We start from the raw sequence: 24,567 nt of genomic DNA, 5'->3' as shown, positions 1-24,567 counted from the left end.
TATGATATATGTATAACAACTTAAATATGAGATAAATGTAAAGTTTTGAACCTCGAAAGAGTTAAAAAGATATAACATTTTATAATTTATGTTCATATTTGTATTAAAAATGTGATTTTTATGCATTTCTATTGGAAAAAATAGAAATCTCTATCTATTAGCATTTTGTCGCGGCTGTACCGGTGTTTCGTCGCGGCCGTAACGGCGTTTCGGCGTGATTTTTTTTCACCATATAAAAACGGTGAAAAACAGTAACGCTAGGCCCCAATACCTTTTTGTCGCGGCCGTTTTCGCGGTAACGGATCTTTATTTAAAACCTTGATAATGGACAAGATTTCATTAGTGAAGTCGCGACTATAGGAAGAATACATACACCATGCTGATGTGATGAGACTTATAGGATTTTGTGTTGAGAGATCAAAAACATGCTCTTGTTTATATGAGTTCATGCCCAACAGCTAGCTCTCTTGATAAATATATTTCCTCTAAAGATGGTACTATCTCTCTAACGTATAGTATAAGAAAATGTACGAGATATCTCTCGGAGTGGCTCATGGAATCACTTATTTGCATCAAGGTTGTGACATGCAAATCTTGCATTTTTATATCAAACCCCACAACATCCTTCTTGATGAGAACTTTATCCCCAAAGTCTCCGACTTTGGTTCAGGAAATTATTCAAGAAGATTTCGAAGTCAACACTGATGACTTTGATGAATCGTCTTCTACTTTTGGCTCTGCTAGTCTTATTGAAAGAGACTACAACAGAGCCTTTATTGATGAATTCTGGTTGTTCGTTTGCTTTCATAATTATATTTCTAATATCTATAGAAGAACATTAATATAGTATTTATATTATAGTGAAATCCAAGTTTCATAGTTTGTCATCGCTAAAGGGTAAACTCTTTTGGTGCTTTAGTTATCAAAGTAGATTGAAATATTCGAGTGGGCCATGAAAAAAAATTATAAATCAAATATGTAAATTATATATACTTAATCATTAAAAAAAAAATAACTACATGATTTAAAATATCTTAAAATGATACATTATGTTTTGAGCGTAACATGAAATCATCAAGGAAAAAAAAAAGAATATAAAAGAAAACAAAAGCATGCGGGGTGATAAAACCGTATAGCAGTGTCAAAAGATATAAATTATCGTATAACATGTAATGATTGTAAAAGTATCGAAGTAAAAGTTATATATCTATGTTTCATATAATGTTTCAAATTATCTTTACATTTTCATCATATGTTTTCCTATCCGACAAACAACGAGAAATCCTTTATACCTATTAATCTCAGATGTCTCGCTCAGTTAATCAATATAACAACTTTACAATCCGATAGTTTCATGACTATGAAATTAACCCAATGTCCAGCAATTAAATTTCATAGATGAAAAGTCTTTCTAAATCAAAAATCAATTTCAAGGTTTAAAACCGGAAAATCATTAAATATGGGATAGTTCATAAACATATCGAAACATATATATTTCATATATAACCATTGAAATCACATATTTACATTAAGATCATAAATAACTAACCTAATACTAAATCAAGAGAGAGTTTAGTTACTCATAATCATGAGAACCGACTTACAAATGAGAAGAAGCAAAGAGTACAGATTGTACACGAGCCTGCTTGAAAGCAAGTATGCTCTCCAATGGTGGAATAACACCTTCTCTATCCTTACTCTCTCTGATTTGTACCTCTCTAACTAGTGATATCTTAAACCAAAATAGGTTTAAGAACAATAGCCTCTAATTTTTATATTGATCACAATATTTGCAACAACAATTTGATAGTCTAAGTGTTTGTTCCTTTGAGTTGTTTGCAGATCCAAATAAACTAAACCATACAAATAAAATCATCTCAAGCGTTGATTGAGTTTTTGACATTGAAAAAACTTTCCCAAAATGTGAACTTGTATTCCAAAGTTCTTTCATCTCAAGCGTTGAATCAAGAAAAACCACCACAAACAGATAACTAAACCATACAAATAAAATCATCTCAAACATTGATTAGATTTTTTGACATTGAAAAAATGGTAAATGATTGTTTACCCCCCCCCCGCAAAATTAGGGATTTTTCGTTTACCCTCTGTGCAAAAAAAATTTCTGTTTACCCACTACAATGTGAAAATTTTCTCATTTTGCCCCATTATATGGACAACTGGGCATCTGATTGTGCATCTTTGCTTATGTGGCATGCACACGTGGAAATACATTAAATTACATTTATTTTTAACAAATCCACGTCAGTTAATAAATTATTTTTTAAAAAAAAAATTATAAAAAAAAATTATTTTTAAAAAAAAATCTTAAAACTTTATTAATATTTTTTTTTACTGTAAAAAAGAATAATACATTTGTAAAAATAATAATTTTATTTATAAAAAAATAATAAAATAATAATACTATTCAAAAAATAATAAACTTATTTATAAAAAAAAACTCTTAAAACTTTATTATTATGTTTTTAAAAAGAAAAAATTGACTCTTAAAAAAACATAATACTAAAGTTTTATGAATTTGTAAAAATAATAAAAAAATAAGTTTATTATTTTTAAAATTTATTAGTTAAAATAATTTTTAAATTTTATTTTTATTATTTCTTAAAATTATTAAAAAAAGAATAGTAAAGTTTTAAGTATTTTGTTTTTTTAAAAAAATATTATTTTTTGAATTTTTTATGGCAATACCAAAATAATAAAGTTTTAAGAATTTTTTTTTATTATTCTTTTAACAAAATATTAACTGACGTGGCGTTTTAAAAAATAAATATAAATTAAATGTATTTTCACGTGTGCATGCCAAATCAGCAAAGATGCACGGTGAGATGCTTCGTGGTCCACCTAGGGGGCAAAATGAGATAATATGCACATTGCATGGGGTAAACAGAAAAAAAATCCGCGCATGGGGTAAACGAAAAATCTCTAATTTTGCATGGGGTAAATAGGCATTTATCCTTGAAAAAACATGTAAAAATGTTACCTTGTATTCAAAAGCTCTTTCATTGCTGAAGTTGAACCTTTTTCTGTTGACACTGAAAGTTCTTTGGAGCTGTTTGCATACATAGAATAAAATGAAACATGAGAAAGATGGAGAAAGTCTGCTTTGGAAGTTGATGTTGGAGTGTCAAAGACCACAAAAGTAGGTGATTAGATCCTCTCCTTCACTCTCCTCTTCATCCCTCTCCATCCTCTCTATCTCTCTCATAATCTCACTCTCTCTCATTATTATTTTAAAACTTTTTATTGAAGAGAAAGATTGAAATTAAGAGAGAGATAGAGAGGATGAAGAGGATGGTGAAGGAGATGATCCAAATCCACAAAGTAGTGATGTGACTTGTAGTGTACGGAGTATGAGACAAAACCCAATTTTCCTCTTTACTTTGTAACTGAACCGTACTTGTTGTGGTAAATGGCTTAGATGGCTTGGTTTGAATTGGTTGGAAAAGCACTTTTCTACTCACAATGAGCCAATTGGCTCGTGTGGCTTAGTTACTTGTGCATTTTTAGTTCAGTTAGCAAATTTTTAGACATCAATATTGCTCTTACTTTAGACAGATGGCAATATTTTAAGTAAGGATAATTTGGAGTTTAACGGAAAGATAACTTTCTTATATTATATAGATATAGATTATTTCAACTGATAATTCATTGGTCATATTCTTTCTTTGGAAAGTTTTACAATGGTATTTGAGCTTGTATAAAATTTACATCACGTTGAGTCATTGTAAGCAAACCACTTGTAATCACTTCAATTCCTCCATGCGATGAGTTGTCAGTAAACCTCAAGGTTTTTGAGGTAGTAGAATCTAGGACTTGGGTGTTTTAGTGGAAGTCTAGGACTTGCATGTCTTAGTAGTTGCATTGTAATATATAGGATTATAGTGAAAAACTTCCAAGTGCCAAGAACCGGAGTAGCACCGATTTGTGGTGTGAACCATGATAAATTTATGTCTGTCTCTCCCTATCGTCCAACACTATTGGGTTTTGTCTGCGAATATAAATGGTGGATGGCCCGATCAGAAATTTGACAGCAGGCGGCCCAGCGGATCATGAAGAGGCTCTGATACCATCTTAGAATTGAGTTTTGAGCTTAACTCAACCCTACAAAATCGGCTTGTAAGGTGAGAATTGCTCTCAGTTTATAAACGCATATTCAGGTCATCTCGCAACTTATGTGATACTTCTTAAGAGATGTGATGGAAATGAGGAGCTAGAAAGCTGATTTAAGTTTGAAATCCTTGAAAATTTTGTAAAGGAAGATTAGATTTTTTGTTTGAGATAATAAGAAGTGTTGAAAAGTGAAAAGGGATAAAGTATTAGGCTTATGGAATGAAAACCGAGTAAAAGTGAGAGTAGGTGTAGGTAATGAGGGAGTAAATTACAGTTAATGGGTGGTTATGCATTGGAATCCATAACCATTAGTTATGTTGTGGTTGCTCGGCGACCATTAATTATGCTATGTTGTTTACTCCAATTCAGCGAAAGTACTCCTTTCCTTATTAACAAATAATAATAAGAGGATAAATATTTTTCTAGGCCAGAGAACCTCTTTGGCTTATGATACCAAGTCGAATATATTGAAGGAATTCAGAGTGGAAAATTCTAGGAAGAAGTCAAAAAACTCACTTCTTGAAAGAAGTCGTCACTGTAGCCAATTAATGAAACAGTTGAATTAGTCAATTGCCACATAGGATTATATGGTGTAGAAGGCTTACCATACATCTTCATGTTGCAAACAAGTCCCTAACAAATTAAAACTTACAAAATTACCCCAAACTTAATATTGTTTTATTAATCATAATTCCCAAATAATCAAATCAAATAATCAAATAATCAAATAATCAAATCAAAATATCTGTTGTTTCATTGTTCGTATTTCCCCATTCACCAGCCAACCTGTTTGTTCTTCGCCCACCATTTTTGAACGAATTGATTTCTTCAACTTCTTCGTTTCATCGTTCATCAACATCTTATTTTCTCACCACCCAACCTCATTTATCTTAGACTCTATCGTTCTCCTCCACCATTGTTGAACGAAGTTCGAGTTCGACATTCAAAAATCAGATGCTCGTCTCGTATTAAGGTAAACGATTTACAACTTTATTTGTAATTAGGTATTAAGATATAATGATATCAAATTTTAATTTGGGTTTGTTAAATTTGATTTCAATTTGTGAATTAGGGTTTTCTAGTGGAGCTCGTAAATTAATTTGGGAATTAGGTTAGATACCTTTTGATTTTAGTGTTTAGGTAATATGGTGGTTTTGTAATTGATGCTGAGCTGAGTTTTGTTTGGTGACAACTTGTGTTAATTCAGGATAACAATGGAAAACTATGATGAGTCTGCTGATGTTGATGTTGATTCCATTCATTCAAGTGAACGTGATTCATGGGACGAGGAGTTGGATGATGAAGAAAGTTATTCGATATCTAATATGAATCAAAGTTCAGTGGATGGCGATCATTCAGCTGATAATGGCAATGGTGATGGAGATGCAGTTGGAGGCAATAGCCAGATAAGGTTTGATACCATAACTGCTGAAGAAATTCGTTCTATGGAATTTGCCACTCTTAATGAAGCTTATGACTTTTATTACCGTTATGGTAAGTATAATGGTTTTGCTGTTAGGAAAGGTGATAGTAGGGTAAGAGGTAGTGAAGGTAATAAAGTAATAAAAATGAAGCAGTTTGTATGCAACAAACACGGTGTAAGAGAGAAGAGACACTTAGTTAGGATAGATAGGAAATTAGAACATAGACGTTTGACCCGCACTAAATGTGGAGCCAGTCTTCGTGTGAAATACAAAGCTGAAAAGGATAGATATGTAGTTTCAGCTTTTGAAGAGACTCATAACCATGAATTAACCCCAGCTAGGTTTGTGCACTTACACCCCGTATATCGTAAAATTTCTGAAGTAGATAAGGCTCAGGTGGATAGTCTTCAGAAACGTGGCATTAGAACATGTCATATAATGGGGTACATGGTTGCACAGAAGGGTGGATATGCTGATGTTGGTTTTACAAAGAAGGATTTGTACAACTATTTTGATAAAAAAATGCGTGCTGTTATTAAAGATGGTGATGTTGCCGCAGCTTTAAACTACCTGAATATGAAGTCGTCTAGTGATCCCATGCTTTATGCTGAGTATGCTGTAGACAACGTTAATGGAAGAATGAAGACTCTTTTTTGGGCTGATGGGATTAGTAGGACCGACTATTTTTGTTTTGGTGATGTGCTTGCATTTGACACGACTTACAGGAAGAACAAGTACAACTATCCGTTGGTTGTATTTTCAGGGTGTAACCACCACTCTCAAACAGTAATTTTTGGTGCTGCATTGGTGTCAGATGAAACGACGGAGACGTATAAGTGGGTGTTGAGGTGTTTCCTAGAATGCATGGAAGGTAAACAACCAAAAGCGGTGGTAACAGATGGGGATGGGGCAATGAGAGAGGCCATAAAACAGATTTTTCCCGATGCTAACCATAGGTTATGTGCTTGGCATTTGAATAAGAATGCAAGTGAGAATGTGAAGAACGGAAATAATTTTTTGGACGGTTTTTCAAAGGCCATGTACTCAAATTTTACAATAGATGAATTTGAAGAGTATTGGTCACAAATGATTAAAGAAAATGGAGTGCAAGGACATCCTTGGGTAGTCAAAACGTACGAGAATAGGTCACTGTGGGCTACTGCATATCTACGAGATAATTTTTTTGGACGTATAAGAACTACGTCGCAGTGCGAAGCTGTTAATGCAATAATTAAGAGTTATGTCAGGAAGCAAGGATGCATTTTTGAATTTATGAACAACTTTGATCAGGCTTTGAGAGATTATAGAAATAATGAGTTGGTTGCTGATTTTAAATCATCGTCTACAGATCCTGTGTTGTCGACGCAACTGCCTGTGATTGAGAGTCATGCTGGTAAAATATATACGGCGGAGCTTTTCAAAGAAGTTAGACATGAAATATTGAAAGCCGGTGAATTGATAGTTAGGGAGAAAAGCGAAGTTGGGGGTAGGAAGAATTATAGATTGACAAAATAATGTAAGGATGGTTATGAAAGAAGTGTTGTTTACGATGGTTCGACATTTGAGTGTTCATGTAAGAGGTTTGAGTCCCGTGGCATTCCGTGTTCTCATATTTTTTACGTAATGAAGGAAGAACACGTTGATCGTATCCCAAACAATTTGGTTTTGACGCGATGGACCAAGGATGCAAAAATTCAGTTTTTGAACAGCAGCAATTTTAATGATAATGTTGATTTGAATACGATTGCCGAAGCTCGTTTTGGTTCATATTGTACTGTTTTAACAGAGTTCTGCAAAGAAGCTTCAAAAAAAGATGGTGTTTATGCACAAATAATGGAAGACCTGATGCAGCTGAAAAAAAAGTATTGCAGTAAAGATGATGATGCAATCGGTACACAAAAGTCAGCAGTAGGCGATCCAGTTATGGTTAAGTGTAAAGGTGCTCCAAAGAAAAAGAATAATGTCGCAAAATCTGCCAGGCGCCGTTCAAATGGCAAAAATACAACTCCTAATTCGAAGAGATGTTCGGTAATTTTAATAAATCATTATTTGTTTGTCAGTTTTATATAATGTTTTACTGGTTATCGAGCATTGTAATTGATATTGTTAAATTTGCAGGGTACACAACAAACGACAGAACAAGTGGCAGAACCAAATGTCGATTTGTACTCGGTGTCGATTTCTGATTCTGTAAGCCAAATTGCTGAGGTATTATATTTGTATTTTTTGTTATTTGGTTATTATATTCTGAAAGCCAAATTGCTGATTTGGTTTTGGTTTAAATATTGTGTAATTATATAAGCAATTATGTTGATTTTTCAGAAAAGGAAAAGAAAAGAAGCTTGCAATGTTCAAAGAAGTGTGCAAAACAAAACTTTGTATCCGCCAAGATACCGCGCTGCTACCACCATTACGACACCTGCACATATGGAATTACAGAGCACAAGCAGAAATATGAATCAACAACTGTATCCTATGATGCCTATGGTACATCCGATGATTCAACCGATGCCCGTACAACCCATATACCCAATGTATGGACTGCAACCTGGAATGCAACAAGGAATGCAACATGGAACGAATGTTGGTCAAAGTTCATGCTATGGTCTGCTACAACATGTTATGAAATCTGCTAAGAATGATTGACTATTTTGAGTAGATTTGAATGTATTTTGGTAATAGTTAGGTAATGTTTATGGATGATTTTGGGTGTAATGTTTGTGGATAATTATTTTGGAGATATTGAAACAAAATTAAAGTTTGGGATTCGATGTTTGTTAAATTTAATTTATACAAGTTTTATTAAAGTTTGAGAAATTGATGCAAGTTCATATTGTTTGCTTAATATGAACACTAATTCAGGCTTATATTGATGGTTGGAAGGTAGACATTGATGCAAATTTTATAAAACTGAAGGTTGAATGTGATATTATTTTAAGATTCATAATGCATAATAATTCAAATGGTTTAGAAGTGTGTCAGTGGTTTAAGGTGTTTCATATTGCAAGCAGGATGTGGGTTCGAATCTTGTTTGCTACATTTTTAAATTTGTTTTTAACTGTTAACTGCAGTGGAAATAAATTAAAAAAAAGTGGAACAGAGGAGGTTCGAACCAAGGACCTGAACATGATGGACAAATAACATATCCGCTAGACTGTGACAATTTCATTTGTAAATGTTTCATTCCGTAATTATATATTTATACACTTAGATCATGTTTCAAAAAAAAATAGATCTAAATTTAGTTTCTATAACACATTTAAATTACATTAAATTAAATAAAAAGGACCAAACATAAAGTCATTTTAAAATAAGTGGATTACAAAAAATAAATAATAATAAATATCACAACTTACTCAAATTAAACGAGGCATTATTAACGATAGGTTTTTGCCAAGGGTTAAATTCTTATTATCTGGTCAATACGACATATACTCAATCAAATGAGATGATTTGTACATTAAAATGAAATAAACTAAATATTCCACCTCGCTCGAATTTGACTCGTGCGTTATTGTCGGAGTACTTTTCTAAATGTGGTTATGATCCGATTCACCCGAGCTACTCTACGACCTATTATCTGGTCAATACGACATATACTCAATCAAATGAGATGATTTGCACATTAAAATGAAATAAACTAAATATTCCACCTCGCTCGAATTTGACTCGTGCGTTATTGTCGGAGTACTTTTCTAAATGTGGTTATGATCTGATTCACCCGAGCTACTCTAAGACCTATTATCTGGTCAATACGACATATACTCAATCAAATGAGATGATTTGCACATTAAAATGAAATAAACTAAATATTCCACCTCGCTCGAATTTGACTCGTGCGTTATTGTCGGAGTACTTTTCTAAATGTGGTTATGATCCGATTCACCCGAGCTACTCTACGACCTATTATCTGGTCAATACGACATATACTCAATCAAATGAGATGATTTGCACATTAAAATGAAATAAACTAAATATTCCACCTCGCTCGAATTTGACTCGTGCGTTATTGTCGGAGTACTTTTCTAAATGTGGTTATGATCCGATTCACCCGAGCTACTCTACGACCTATTATCTGGTCAATACGACATATACTCAATCAAATGAGATGATTTGCACATTAAAATGAAATAAACTAAATATTCCACCTCGCTCGAATTTGACTCGTGCGTTATTGTCGGAGTACTTTTCTAAATGTGGTTATGATCTGATTCACCCAAGCTACTCTACGACCTATTATCTGGTCAATACGACATATACTCAATCAAATGAGATGATTTGCACATTAAAATGAAATAAACTAAATATTCCACCTCGCTCGAATTTGACTCGTGCGTTATTGTCGGAGTACTTTTCTAAATGTGGTTATGATCCGATTCACCCGAGCTACTCTACGACCTATTATCTGGTCAATACGACATATACTCAATCAAATGAGATGATTTGCACATTAAAATGAAATAAACTAAATATTCCACCTCGCTCGAATTTGACTCGTGCGTTATTGTCGGAGTACTTTTCTAAATGTGGTTATGATCCGATTCACCCGAGCTACTCTACGACCTATTATCTCGTCAATACGACATATACTCAACCAAATGAGATGATTTGCACATTAAAATGAAATAAACTAAATATTCCACCTCGCTCGAATTTGACTCGTGCGTTATTGTCGGAGTACTTTTCTAAATGTGGTTATGATCCGATTCACCCGAGCTACTCTACGACCTATTATCTCGTCAATACGACATATACTCAATCAAATGAGATGATTTGCACATTAAAATGAAATAAACTAAATATTCCACCGCGCTCGAATTTGACTCGTGCGTTATTGTCGGAGTACTTTTCTAAATGTGGTTATGATCCGATTCACCCGAGCTACTCTACGACCTATTATCTGGTCAATACGACATATACTCAATCAAATGAGATGATTTGCACATTAAAATGAAATAAACTAAATATTCCACCTCGCTCGAATTTGACTCGTGCGTTATTGTCGGAGTACTTTTCTAAATGTGGTTATGATCTGATTCACCCGAGCTACTCTACGACCTATTATCTGGTCAATACGACATATACTCAATCAAATGAGATGATTTGCACATTAAAATGAAATAAACTAAATATTCCACCTCGCTCGAATTTGACTCGTGCGTTATTGTCGGAGTACTTTTCTAAATGTGGTTATGATCCGATTCACCCGAGCTACTCTACGACCTATTATCTGGTCAATACGACATATACTCAATCAAATGAGATGATTTGCACATTAAAATGAAATAAACTAAATATTCCACCTCGCTCGAATTTGACTCGTGCGTTATTGTCGGAGTACTTTGCTAAATGTGGTTATGATCCGATTCACCCGAGCTACTCTACGACCTATTATCTGGTCAATACGACATATACTCAACCAAATGAGATGATTTGCACATTAAAATGAAATAAACTAAATATTCCACCTCGCTCGAATTTGACTCGTGCGTTATTGTCGGAGTACTTTTCTAAATGTGGTTATGATCCGATTCACCCGAGCTACTCTACGACCTATTATCTCGTCAATACGACATATACTCAATCAAATGAGATGATTTGCACATTAAAATGAAATAAACTAAATATTCCACCTCGCTCGAATTTGACTCGTGCGTTATTGTCGGAGTACTTTTCTAAATGTGGTTATGATCCGATTCACCCGAGCTACTCTACGACCTATTATCTGGTCAATACGACATATACTCAATCAAATGAGATGATTTGCACATTAAAATGAAATAAACTAAATATTCCACCTCGCTCGAATTTGACTCGTGCGTTATTGTCGGAGTACTTTTCTAAATGTGGTTATGATCCGATTCACCCGAGCTACTCTACGACCTATTATCTCGTCAATACGACATATACTCAATCAAATGAGATGATTTGCACATTAAAATGAAATAAACTAAATATTCCACCTCGCTCGAATTTGACTCGTGCGTTATTGTCGGAGTACTTTTCTAAATGTGGTTATGATCCGATTCACCCGAGCTACTCTACGACCTATTATCTCGTCAATACGACATATACTCAATCAAATGAGATGATTTGCACATTAAAATGAAATAAACTAAATATTCCACCTCGCTTGAATTTGACTCGTGCGTTATTGTCGGAGTACTTTTCTAAATGTGGTTATGATCCGATTCACCCGAGCTACTCTACGACCTATTATCTGGTCAATACGACATATACTCAATCAAATGAGATGATTTGCACATTAAAATGAAATAAACTAAATATTCCACCTCGCTCGAATTTGACTCGTGCGTTATTGTCGGAGTACTTTTCTAAATGTGGTTATGATCCGATTCACCCGAGCTACTCTACGACCTATTATCTGGTCAATACGACATATACTCAATCAAATGAGATGATTTGCACATTAAAATGAAATAAACTAAATATTCCACCTCGCTCGAATTTGACTCGTGCGTTATTGTCGGAGTACTTTTCTAAATGTGGTTATGATCCGATTCACCCGAGCTACTCTACGACCTATTATCTGGTCAATACGACATATACTCAATCAAATGAGATGATTTGCACATTAAAATGAAATAAACTAAATATTCCACCTCGCTCGAATTTGACTCGTGCGTTATTGTCGGAGTACTTTTCTAAATGTGGTTATGATCTGATTCACCCAAGCTACTCTACGACCTATTATCTGGTCAATACGACATATACTCAATCAAATGAGATGATTTGCACATTAAAATGAAATAAACTAAATATTCCACCTCGCTCGAATTTGACTCGTGCGTTATTGTCGGAGTACTTTTCTAAATGTGGTTATGATCCGATTCACCCGAGCTACTCTACGACCTATTATCTGGTCAATACGACATATACTCAATCAAATGAGATGATTTGCACATTAAAATGAAATAAACTAAATATTCCACCTCGCTCGAATTTGACTCGTGCGTTATTGTCGGAGTACTTTTCTAAATGTGGTTATGATCCGATTCACCCGAGCTACTCTACGACCTATTATCTCGTCAATACGACATATACTCAACCAAATGAGATGATTTGCACATTAAAATGAAATAAACTAAATATTCCACCTCGCTCGAATTTGACTCGTGCGTTATTGTCGGAGTACTTTTCTAAATGTGGTTATGATCCGATTCACCCGAGCTACTCTACGACCTATTATCTCGTCAATACGACATATACTCAATCAAATGAGATGATTTGCACATTAAAATGAAATAAACTAAATATTCCACCGCGCTCGAATTTGACTCGTGCGTTATTGTCGGAGTACTTTTCTAAATGTGGTTATGATCCGATTCACCCGAGCTACTCTACGACCTATTATCTGGTCAATACGACATATACTCAATCAAATGAGATGATTTGCACATTAAAATGAAATAAACTAAATATTCCACCTCGCTCGAATTTGACTCGTGCGTTATTGTCGGAGTACTTTTCTAAATGTGGTTATGATCTGATTCACCCGAGCTACTCTACGACCTATTATCTGGTCAATACGACATATACTCAATCAAATGAGATGATTTGCACATTAAAATGAAATAAACTAAATATTCCACCTCGCTCGAATTTGACTCGTGCGTTATTGTCGGAGTACTTTTCTAAATGTGGTTATGATCCGATTCACCCGAGCTACTCTACGACCTATTATCTGGTCAATACGACATATACTCAATCAAATGAGATGATTTGCACATTAAAATGAAATAAACTAAATATTCCACCTCGCTCGAATTTGACTCGTGCGTTATTGTCGGAGTACTTTGCTAAATGTGGTTATGATCCGATTCACCCGAGCTACTCTACGACCTATTATCTGGTCAATACGACATATACTCAACCAAATGAGATGATTTGCACATTAAAATGAAATAAACTAAATATTCCACCTCGCTCGAATTTGACTCGTGCGTTATTGTCGGAGTACTTTTCTAAATGTGGTTATGATCCGATTCACCCGAGCTACTCTACGACCTATTATCTCGTCAATACGACATATACTCAATCAAATGAGATGATTTGCACATTAAAATGAAATAAACTAAATATTCCACCTCGCTCGAATTTGACTCGTGCGTTATTGTCGGAGTACTTTTCTAAATGTGGTTATGATCCGATTCACCCGAGCTACTCTACGACCTATTATCTGGTCAATACGACATATACTCAATCAAATGAGATGATTTGCACATTAAAATGAAATAAACTAAATATTCCACCTCGCTCGAATTTGACTCGTGCGTTATTGTCGGAGTACTTTTCTAAATGTGGTTATGATCCGATTCACCCGAGCTACTCTACGACCTATTATCTCGTCAATACGACATATACTCAATCAAATGAGATGATTTGCACATTAAAATGAAATAAACTAAATATTCCACCTCGCTCGAATTTGACTCGTGCGTTATTGTCGGAGTACTTTTCTAAATGTGGTTATGATCCGATTCACCCGAGCTACTCTACGACCTATTATCTCGTCAATACGACATATACTCAATCAAATGAGATGATTTGCACATTAAAATGAAATAAACTAAATATTCCACCTCGCTTGAATTTGACTCGTGCGTTATTGTCGGAGTACTTTTCTAAATGTGGTTATGATCCGATTCACCCGAGCTACTCTACGACCTATTATCTGGTCAATACGACATATACTCAATCAAATGAGATGATTTGCACATTAAAATGAAATAAACTAAATATTCCACCTCGCTCGAATTTGATTCGTGCGTTATTGTCGGAGTACTTTTCTAAATGTGGTTATGATCCGATTCACCCGAGCTACTCTACGACCTATTATCTGGTCAATACGACATATACTCAATCAAATGAGATGATTTGCACATTAAAATGAAATAAACTAAATATTCCACCTCGCTCGAATTTGACTCGTGCGTTATTGTCGGAGTACTTTTCTAAATGTGGTTATGATCCGATTCACCCGAGCTACTCTATGACCTATTATCTCGTCAATACGACATATACTCAATCAAATGAGATGATTTGCACATTAAAATGAAATAAACTAAATATTCCAGAAAAAAGAAAACTGGTCAATGACAAGTATCAGAAGAGGCATAGCTTTTGTATTTCTAAAGCTTACTTGTTAGAGCTTTCATTCTCTCACACTCCCTCTTTAAGACTCTTTTTAGTTGGTTCCACAATTCCCCAATTATTTTGAGATATTGTGTATGTATGACCTAAATGTTAGGAGGCACAGTCCACCAATCATACTCAACTGGATCTTCTTCGACCCCTCGTGTCTCTCAGGTGAAATCTCAACTGTTAGATTAATCCATCAGCTAATATTTGGCTAGAGAGGATGTTGAGCTAACTTTGTCATATATCACATACCAGGGATATTAGTACTTTAAGAAATCTACCATATTCCACATGATGGAACAAATGCAACATCAACAAATTTGCATGAAAATAGAGATAACAGAATTGAACTTTCTGGACAAAAAGATATAACAATAAAAAAAGACTATAAATGTAAGAGCATGTGTGCACCACACCCCCAACTAAAACCTACTCCCTCCGGTCTTAAATATAAGTAACAAAACAAAAAAATTAAGAGTCTCAAATATAAGCAAAAATATACTTCAATCATTATGTTTTATGCCATTATTTCAATTTCAACCAATAGATGCAATGTTTTACACTTTTCAAGAAGAATATTATTGAAAATTCTCCTCAATTAATACATTTGACCCATTTTCTTAAAGAGTGTGCTTTTTTTTTTATTTTTGCTTATATATAAGACTAGAGGGAGTATTCAGCGGCAACACTTTAGATTGAGGTCGTGTCTATTGTTCAACATTTACTTGCCCGACACAACATTGGCACATGTGATTATATACAATTACTTATATTTTCTCAAATTATTATCAATGTCATGTGGTTTTCTCAAATTATTATCAATGTCATGTGGTGTCGGTGTGAGTGCCGAGTCTATGTGTGTGCTTCATAGCTCAAAACTAATGAAAATGACAACACAAAGTCCCAAGGTATTGAAAAATTGAACGATTGCCAAGAAACTGAAAAGGCCAGTGAACAAACGATACACAATACATCATAAACCCAAGAAAACCACAATCAAATCATGACATAGTTCTTAATCCATTCCAAACCCAATTGAAACAAAAGGCAAAAGATTCGGTTTTTATCATTATATTGCAAGTGGGTCATTTCATCATGTTGTGTGGAATTGTGGATCAATCGCAGTTAAGAAACGTTCTCTGCAGAATTGGTTTGAAGCTATTGGGGAACCAAACAGTTATGACAACCTTAGATTGATAGAAGAAACACTCGGTGAGAAAAAAATAAGTATGTTACCTGTGACAACAAAAGATTGAGTGTTATTTTTGTCTGTAGCAAAAAGTTTAATTATGTGGCAGATGATGAATGCAATGGCAGAATCAGAGCCACCGAAAAATGGGTTGAAATGGATTATTGAATTTTTGCAAGGGATAATGCCTGTGCTTGATTTTGTGGACTAGCTTTAGGTGTGTCAGTAGATAACAAGGCTCTGGCCTTAGTCTTTCTTTGATTGTGTGAAATAGTTCTAGCAAGTAATATAGAAAAGGAAGAGAGAATAAGGATAATTGTATTAGGACTTTTAACAAACAGTTGGCATACAATAGAAAACCAGATGTGAATAGAGAGTTTAGGGAGAAAAGTAGCAACAACACCAATCACATACATACAAAATATCACTACTGCAGTATATATAATTGATTCATGCCTTCACATATTCTTTCCACATGCTATGTGGTGTACGTGTCCTTATTCCTTTGCGAGGTGCCTTCGCTTCCGCCGTTTCCGCGTGGTTGTTAGCAATATCCTTTTCATACATATTTTGTGGGCCCTTTCTCTGATTTGCTGACTCATTAGCTGCTTCTAGACCCTCTTCTCTTTGTGGCTTCATTACAATACCCTCCCCATTAAAATTAACCTTGTCCTCAAGGTTGAAAGAAGGAAACTTCTGTTGCAAGTCATCAATTGCTTCCCATGTAGCTTCAGACACAGCATGTTGATCCCATTGAATTAAGACTTGGTGAACTGTTTGGTTGCCTTTGATAACAGTCCTAGCTTGCAACACCTTTATAGGATTTATAATAGGACCACTGTCAGACATGGTCAGAGGCAAAGGCAGATATTGATCTTGCAAAGGTCCTTTGAATGGTTTCAGCTGAGATATGTGAAAGACAGGATGGATTTTAGCATGATCCGGCAACTTGAGTTTGTAGGCTACATTCCCCACACGAGCTATGATCTCAAAAGGTCCAAAATAACGCATTCCCAGCTTTTGATTCTTCCTTAAAGCCACTGATTGTTGTCTGTAAGGCTGCAGCTTCACCAATACTAACTCTCCAACTTGAAAATTCACATCAGCTCTATGTTTGTCAGCTTGTTTCTTCATATACTGCTGTGCTTTTTGTAAATTTGCTTTCAATTGTTGTAAAATTCTATCCCTCTCCATCAACTCCTCTTGAAGTGTTGGGGGGTCACTACCCTGAGGTTCATATCTTATCAATGTAGGTGGGTCTCTCCCATAAAGAGCCTTAAATGGAGTCATACCAATGCTAGTTTGTAATGAGGTGTTGTAATAGAACTCTGCCCATGATAAAGCTTTATACCATGCCTTAGGATTGTGAAAAGTGAAGCACCTCAGAAATAATTCTACTGCTTTATTAAGCACCTCAGATTGCCCATCAGATTGAGGATGATAAGCAGAAGACATTGTCAAGCTTGTACCTTGTAATTTGAATAAGTGTTGCCAGAATGTACTTGTAAATACCTTGTCTCTATCAGACACTATAGATTTTGGCATGCCATGTAATTTCACTATATTATGCATAAATGCCTCAGCTACTGATTTACTATTGTAATCAGTTTTCATGGGAATAAAATGGGCATATTTTGTTAACCTGTCCACTATGACCATAATAACAGTGTACCCGAAAGAAAGAGGTAAACCTGTAATAAAGTCCATAGCTATGTCTTCCCACACCTGTGATGGTATAGGGAGTGGTTGCAACAATCCTGCAGGCAAGGTATTTGTTGTTTTGGCTTGCTGACACACCAGACAGTTTTGCACATAGTCCAAAACATCTTTTTTCATAGCAGGCCAATAAAATTGAGACTTAATTCTAGCCAATGTTCTTGTAATTCCAGCATGACAACCAATAGGTGATGTGTGAAACTCATAAAGTACTTGCTGTACCAATGCAGTAGTGGAAGGAATCACAATTCTGTGCTTTCAGTACAGTAGCCCCTCTTTCAGTGTATAATGTGCTGGAGCTTGGCCTTGTGTACATTTTTGCATAATTTCAAGCAAAGCAGCATCCTGCTGTAATGCTATCTTAACTTGTTGAATGAAATTGCAATGTGGTTCTGACCAAGCCATTGTCATCAATCTTGATAAAGCATCAGCTGCAAGATTCTCTTTGCCTGGCTTGTATTCAATAGAAAAATCATACCCCAAAAATTTGTGTAGCCACTCTTGTTGTTCAGGTGTCTGTAATGACTGATCCATTAAGGTCCTCAAACTTTTTTGATCTGTGCGAATTATGAACTTATGACCAAGCAAATAGTGTCTGAACTTTGCTATTGCTTCAGCTATGGCAAGCATTTCTCTAAAATAAGCAGATTTCTTTTGATTCCTGGGCACTAATTTTTTTGAAAAATAAGCAATAGGGTGATTATCTTGATGTAACACTGCACCTATTCCCACACCAGAAGCATCAGTTTCTAATATGAATGGTTTGTGGAAATTTGGTAATGCAAGTACTGGTGCAGAGGTCGCTGCACCCTTAAGTTGCTGAAAAGCTATCTCTGCTTGATCATTCCACATATAGCTTTCTTTTTTTAGCAAATCCGTCAAGGGAGCAGCTATTTTAGCATAAGATTTAATGAATCTTCTGTAGTAGCCAGTGAGACCCAAAAATCCTCTCAATTGCTTAACATTCTTTGGAGTAGGCCAACTCAACACAACTTGGATTTTGTCCTTGTCCATAGAAACTCCTTGACCTGTGACCATATGGCCCAAGTATTCTATTTCTGAAACTCCAAAAGAGCATTTGGACAGTTTGATAAATAATGTATTCTCTTGTAAAACTCTAAGAACAGCATCTAAATGCTTCAAGTGATCTTGCCAAGAACTGCTATATATCAAGATATCATCAAAAAATACTAAAACATATTTTCTCAAAACATGTTGGAAAATGTGATTCATCAAACTTTGAAAAGTTGCCGGTGCATTGGTTAGTCCAAATGGCATTACCAACCATTCATAGTGCCCATGATGTTGATCACCGTCGTTTCGTGATCAAAATAATTTTAAAATAAGTAGTACAAGGTAGTGACCTTGGTCGTTTCGCAAGGACTCACGATCGGTTTAACAATATTAGAATGAATTTAAAGGTTGCAATTTGGGGTTTTTTTGTTTGTGGAAGCAATAACAGAGATTACGAATTTAATTAATATAAAAGCAATCAATCCATTGGTTTTAGGCAACTTTGTTTATCATCTATCATGGGTTCTTATATGAATATTCATACAGTTTATGCTTCGGCTGATTATAGAACTAATTTAACAAGCGAAAATCAGTTTTATAACGAATTCGTTGATTAAGCACCAGCGTGTTCGACTAACTATGGCGATGATCAAGCGTCACCAATAACACAGTTAAAAATCATAACAATAATTCGGCAGCCCTATTTTGCAAGCGAAAATAATATAACAATTTCCTATTCAGATTAATTTGAACAAGCGTGAATTAATTTGAATAGTCTCAATGTTATGAACGTGAAACAAAATAATTAAGCATCAATTGCATCAACTCATACACAAAAGAGAGACAAGAAAATTGATATATGATAAGCATAAACATAACGATTTGCTATTAAAACCGAACCTCAAGATTCGAGAACAAAGTTCCTTACACCAATGGATCAATAGAAGTTTAGTTCTCCATGGAAGATGACGGCTGCTCTAGGGTTTGAATATTTCGTGAACAGTGAATGAATAACCCTAGCTGCCTTTTTTTCGGTTTAAATAATACATGGAACGGGCCTTAAAACAATTGGGCCGAAAAATATAAAGTTGTGCTGAATTAAATTCGTCTGGAACATAAACGCAATTATTTGACACACTTGCGCTCCGAACTGGGTTTTGGCCTCAACATGAAAGTCGTAGCTCTTGATCTCAGCTTTCCAACGCATCTTCCCGCGCCTCAATCCGATATTTGTAACTCCAGTTATGACCTGCGGACCGGAAGGGTGTCAAAGTGCTATTTATTCATAAATTAAGTGCGAAAATAAAATAGAGTTAGAAATAAACTTAAATATAAAAACACCTTAAAATAGTGAAAATAGTAAATTAAACCATAGGAATACACTAGTACAATAGTAGAAGAATGTGCATTAAAATGCACTGATCAAATTCCCCCACACTTGAACTTTTGCACTCCGAGCAAAACTCAAATGAAAAATTTAAAAACAAATCACAAGCAGTCAACATATTCCAGGTTTCAAGCTTCAAACCTTGGGTCAAAATTCAAAGATTGGCACAATTCTTATCTATCAACTTTCAATAATAATCTTGCGTGTGTGTGTGTACTGTCTCCCACTGTCAACCAAAGTAATGTCAAGATCCCTCTCTGAAACTACCATTCTAGATGCTAAGTTGTCATTCTTTTCCTATAATTTTGGATTTAACCAGAATTTCAGACTAGGGGGGGCTATTTCTTTTCAAGAGATCAAAAACTTTTCAACATCAACTCAGGGGCAACTACCTTCAAGCTTTATTATAGTTTATTATTATTTATTGTTTTTAAGCTTTAGGTACTACTCCACCTTTTCACCTGACGGGATCTTACTTGTAATAAGTCCAACCTGTTACTCAGAGTAGAGCATCCTACACAGCACTTGTTCCTCCAGTTTTGGGCACAGGAACTTGTTCCTCCAGTTTCGGGCACAGGAACTTATTATATTCATTAGTTTTAGCTCTTAAACAGTTTCCCTTTTTCTCAATTAATAGCAATGATCGGTCTATCTGTTACTCTAGCCTTTCCCCCACACTTAGTTCTAATCATACCTCCATTATATTCAAATTAGAGAACTTAGTCTAAAGAATAAATATTTCAGAGATTTATCTAGACATTACTAAGTTTGACAGTGTTCAAGCAGTTGTGCATTAAGTTGCAAAGACTATCATGTCAAGTATCAAAACAAAAAACTCCAAAAATTTCACTGACCCTACAGCTATCTGCCCTAGCCTTAGAACATGTGACTACTCATGATGATTTATTTTATTATTATTTTTTTTTTTTTTTAAAAAACACAAAAATGTAAATGTAAAATGTCCCTCCCCCACACTTAAACCAGACAGTGTCCGCAATGTAATCTAAACATAAAGTGAGAGTAAAGGAAGGATCACACCCGAGGGGCTAAGGTGTAGCGGCTGGTGCTGGTGCTTCTATGTCTGGTGGTTTTGGTGGAAGCCCTTCCACACTTTTATGGAGCAGCTTCAACCGCTGTCCTTTTGCTTTGAAAACCTTGCCAGTACCTGTACTTTTAATTTCTATAGCACCAGAAGGAAAAACATTAGTCACGACAAAGGGGCCAATCCACTTGGATCGAAACTTACCAACCATATCTTTCAGGCGAGACTTAAACAGCAAGACTTTTTGGCCAACAGAAAATTTCTTTTTGGAAATCGTCTTATCATGGAAGTGCGTAGTCTTTTCTTTATCATGGGAGTGTTTGGTTGGGGCAGCCGGAATGTCAAGAACTTTAACCGTACAGACTGCCTCATTGACAACAACTTCACCTGTATGAATGTTATTATCCTGCAAATCAGATTCAATCTTAGCACAAACAGAGCAAAGGTTAGTGTTAGTAACTAAATCCATATAAAAAACAGAATGTTCTTCCACGGGATGTTTCATGGCATCAAAAATGTTAAACTTAGCGACAATGTCGCCAAACTCCATGGACATGGTTCCATCATAAACATCAACTTTTGTTCTTGCCGTTCTCATGAATGGTCGGCCTAGAATGATGGGTGCCCTGGTGGAATTAGTTTCGCCCTCCATGTCTAGAATGTAGAAATCTGCAGGAAGAATCAAGTCATTAACTTGCACCAGGACATCTTCTACCTTCCCAGCAGGGCGGGCATTGCTCCTATTTGCTAATTGCACGATTAAACCTGTAGGCTGCAAAGGACCAAGATCAAGGTTATTATAAATAGAAGTAGGCATAACATTAATACCTGCTCCCAGATCAAGCATACAATTTTCAAACTTGCGATCCCCAATGGAACAGGGAATAGCAAAAACTCCTGGATCATCACACTTTTCTGGCATGGTCTGACCGATAACTGAGACATTAGCTGAGGAACCAGTTTTGGGCTGAATGAAAGCAGAAACATTTCGTCCCAAACTGACTCTCTCATTTTCCTTCAACTTCCTCTTGTGTGTGCACAAGTCTTTCAGGAATTTTGCATATTTAGGAATCTGTTTAATTGCATCAAGGAGAGGAATGTTAACCGCACATTTTCTGAATACATCTAAAATCTCCTTGTCTTCCTCAACTGTCTTCTTGATATTTTTCTGCACCCTTTGAGGAAAAGGAATTGGTGGCACATATACTCTTTGTTTTTCGGGTTCGGTCTCAATTGTAACAGAAGGAGGTTCAGGAGCAGATGATGATGCAACGGTTTTCTTCTTCTTTTTCTCTGGAGCTGGTTCTGACACTCTTCCGGATCTCAAAGTAATTGCACTCACATTCACATTCGGATTCGGCACTGTTTGTGCAGGAAGGTTACCCGAGCCTTGAGCTTGTAGTTGGCCTATTGCATTGGCCATTTGTCCCATCTGCGTTGTCAGGTTCTGAATGCTAGCATCTGTTCGTTGTGCCAGTTGCTTGACAAGGTCTTCCAGTGAAGAAGTGGCTGGTGGGGCAGCCGGGGCTGCAACTTGTGACTGATTCCCATATTGGAGGTTTTGATGATTCCTCCAACTAGGGTGATATTTGTTGGTGGAGAGGTCAGGATTGTTGTACCTGTTTTGATTGTAAAGGGCTGCTGCTGCATATGCTTGAGGAAGCTCAGTTATTGTTTCATCTTGTAGAATGGGGCATGTATCAGTCGGGTGCTCAGAAGAAGTACAAATACCACACACTTTTGCTGGTTGAGCATTGCTAACTGCCAACTTTTTCACCAAGGAAGTAAGTTCATCAATTCTAGCATCAAACTTGGTTTCGAGCGCCTTGATGGAGGAAGAGGAAGACTGAATCTCATTTACACTTGCAGAATTATTTCTGGTTGTAAACTGTTGCGAGTTGAGTGACATGTTTTTGATCAAGGCCTTTGCAGCAGCTGGAGTTTTATCAACAAGTGCTCCACCACTTGCAGCATCCAAAATGTTTCGATCCATTGGTAGCAACCCTTCATAGAAATATTGGATGAGTAATTGCTCGGTGATCTGGTGTTGGGGACAACTGGAAACTAGATGTTTGAATCTTTCCCAGTACTCTGCCAATGATTCGTTTCCTTGCCTAATGCCGCATATTTCTTTTCTGATTGATGCTGCTCTAGAAGCGGGAAAGTATCTCTCTAGAAAGACCTTCTTCAGATCATTCCAAGTTGAAACAGAATTTGGCTCAAGGTAGTAGAGCCAGTCTTTAGCAGCACCTTGTAACGAGAATGGAAAGGCTCTCAACTTGATGTGGTCTTCCGTGATACCTTCAGGCCTCAATGGTGTAGAACAAACTACCTGAAATTCCTTCAAATGCTTATGCGGATCCTCACCTGCAAGACCATGAAACTTGGGCAACAAATGTATCAAACCAGATTTCAATTCAAAAGGAATATCAACGTCAGTATATTGAATGCATAGACCATTGTAATTGACATCAGGAGCAGCAAGCTGCCTTAGTGTTCTTTGTTCAGCCATTATCAAAAGCAAGTTTAGAATCAAATAAAGTATGCAAAGAGAAACTATGTAAGAATCAGAATCAGACTCGTTAATGAAACAAATAGAAAGAAGAGATATGGTTAAAATAGATTCAAAAAAATATAAAAACACGAAATTTAGTCTAATTAAGTAAAATAAGAATTTTTGAAATTAGTTTGGAATTTTCTGAAACTATAAAAACAGAAATAAATTAAAATAAAATAGTAAAACACGGAATTTGGACTTTTTAGGTTGCCGTCACCTATTTTGTCCCAAAATAGGGGATTTTAAACTCTGATTTTATTTCTGATGAACAGGTACAGGAAAAACTCGATTTAGAAAAGATTTTCCAGAAAACTATTTTTTTTTACGAAAACTGATTATTAGGGCACGTAAAATCCAGAAAACACGAGAAAGCAAAGGCAAGAACGCAACCACACAGAAACTGAGTCTAATATTAGCTAAAATCAATTGAGAGTCCCCGGCAACGGCGCCAATTTGATCACCGTCGTTTCGTGATCAAAATAATTTTAAAATAAGTAGTACAAGGTAGTGACCTTGGTCGTTTCGCAAGGACTCACGATCGGTTTAACAATATTAGAATGAATTTAAAGGTTGCAATTTGGGGTTTTTTTGTTTGTGGAAGCAATAACAGAGATTACGAATTTAATTAATATAAAAGCAATCAATCCATTGGTTTTAGGCAACTTTGTTTATCATCTATCATGGGTTCTTATATGAATATTCATACAGTTTATGCTTCGGCTGATTATAGAACTAATTTAACAAGCGAAAATCAGTTTTATAACGAATTCGTTGATTAAGCACCAGCGTGTTCGACTAACTATGGCGATGATCAAGCGTCACCAATAACACAGTTAAAAATCATAACAATAATTCGGCAGCCCTATTTTGCAAGCGAAAATAATATAACAATTTCCTATTCAGATTAATTTGAACAAGCGTGAATTAATTTGAATAGTCTCAATGTTA

At 35.5% G+C, this 24,567-nt stretch overlaps 2 protein-coding genes across 2 annotated transcripts; both read left to right on the top strand.

Moving 5' to 3' along the window:
• The first annotated feature begins 5,342 nt into the window (after positions 1-5,342).
• On the top strand, positions 5,343-7,067 carry LOC123886175 (protein FAR1-RELATED SEQUENCE 5-like). The gene has a single exon (XM_045935511.1). The coding sequence runs from the start codon at positions 5,343-5,345 to the stop codon at positions 7,065-7,067; it is 1,725 nt and encodes a 574-aa protein (XP_045791467.1).
• An 85-nt stretch (positions 7,068-7,152) lies between these two features.
• On the top strand, positions 7,153-8,198 carry LOC123886174. The gene is made up of 3 exons (XM_045935510.1): positions 7,153-7,580; positions 7,671-7,760; positions 7,875-8,198. Exons 1-3 carry the CDS (start codon positions 7,176-7,178, stop codon positions 8,196-8,198), a joined length of 819 nt encoding a protein of 272 aa, XP_045791466.1. The 5' UTR covers positions 7,153-7,175.
• Positions 8,199-24,567: the final 16,369 nt, after the last annotated feature.

The sequence above is a fragment of the Trifolium pratense genome, linkage group LG5 (assembly GCF_020283565.1).
Source record: "Trifolium pratense cultivar HEN17-A07 linkage group LG5, ARS_RC_1.1, whole genome shotgun sequence".
Lineage (NCBI taxonomy): Eukaryota > Viridiplantae > Streptophyta > Magnoliopsida > Fabales > Fabaceae > Trifolium > Trifolium pratense.
Note: the sequence above shows the minus strand (reverse complement) of the source record. Positions and strands in the feature narration are given on the sequence as shown.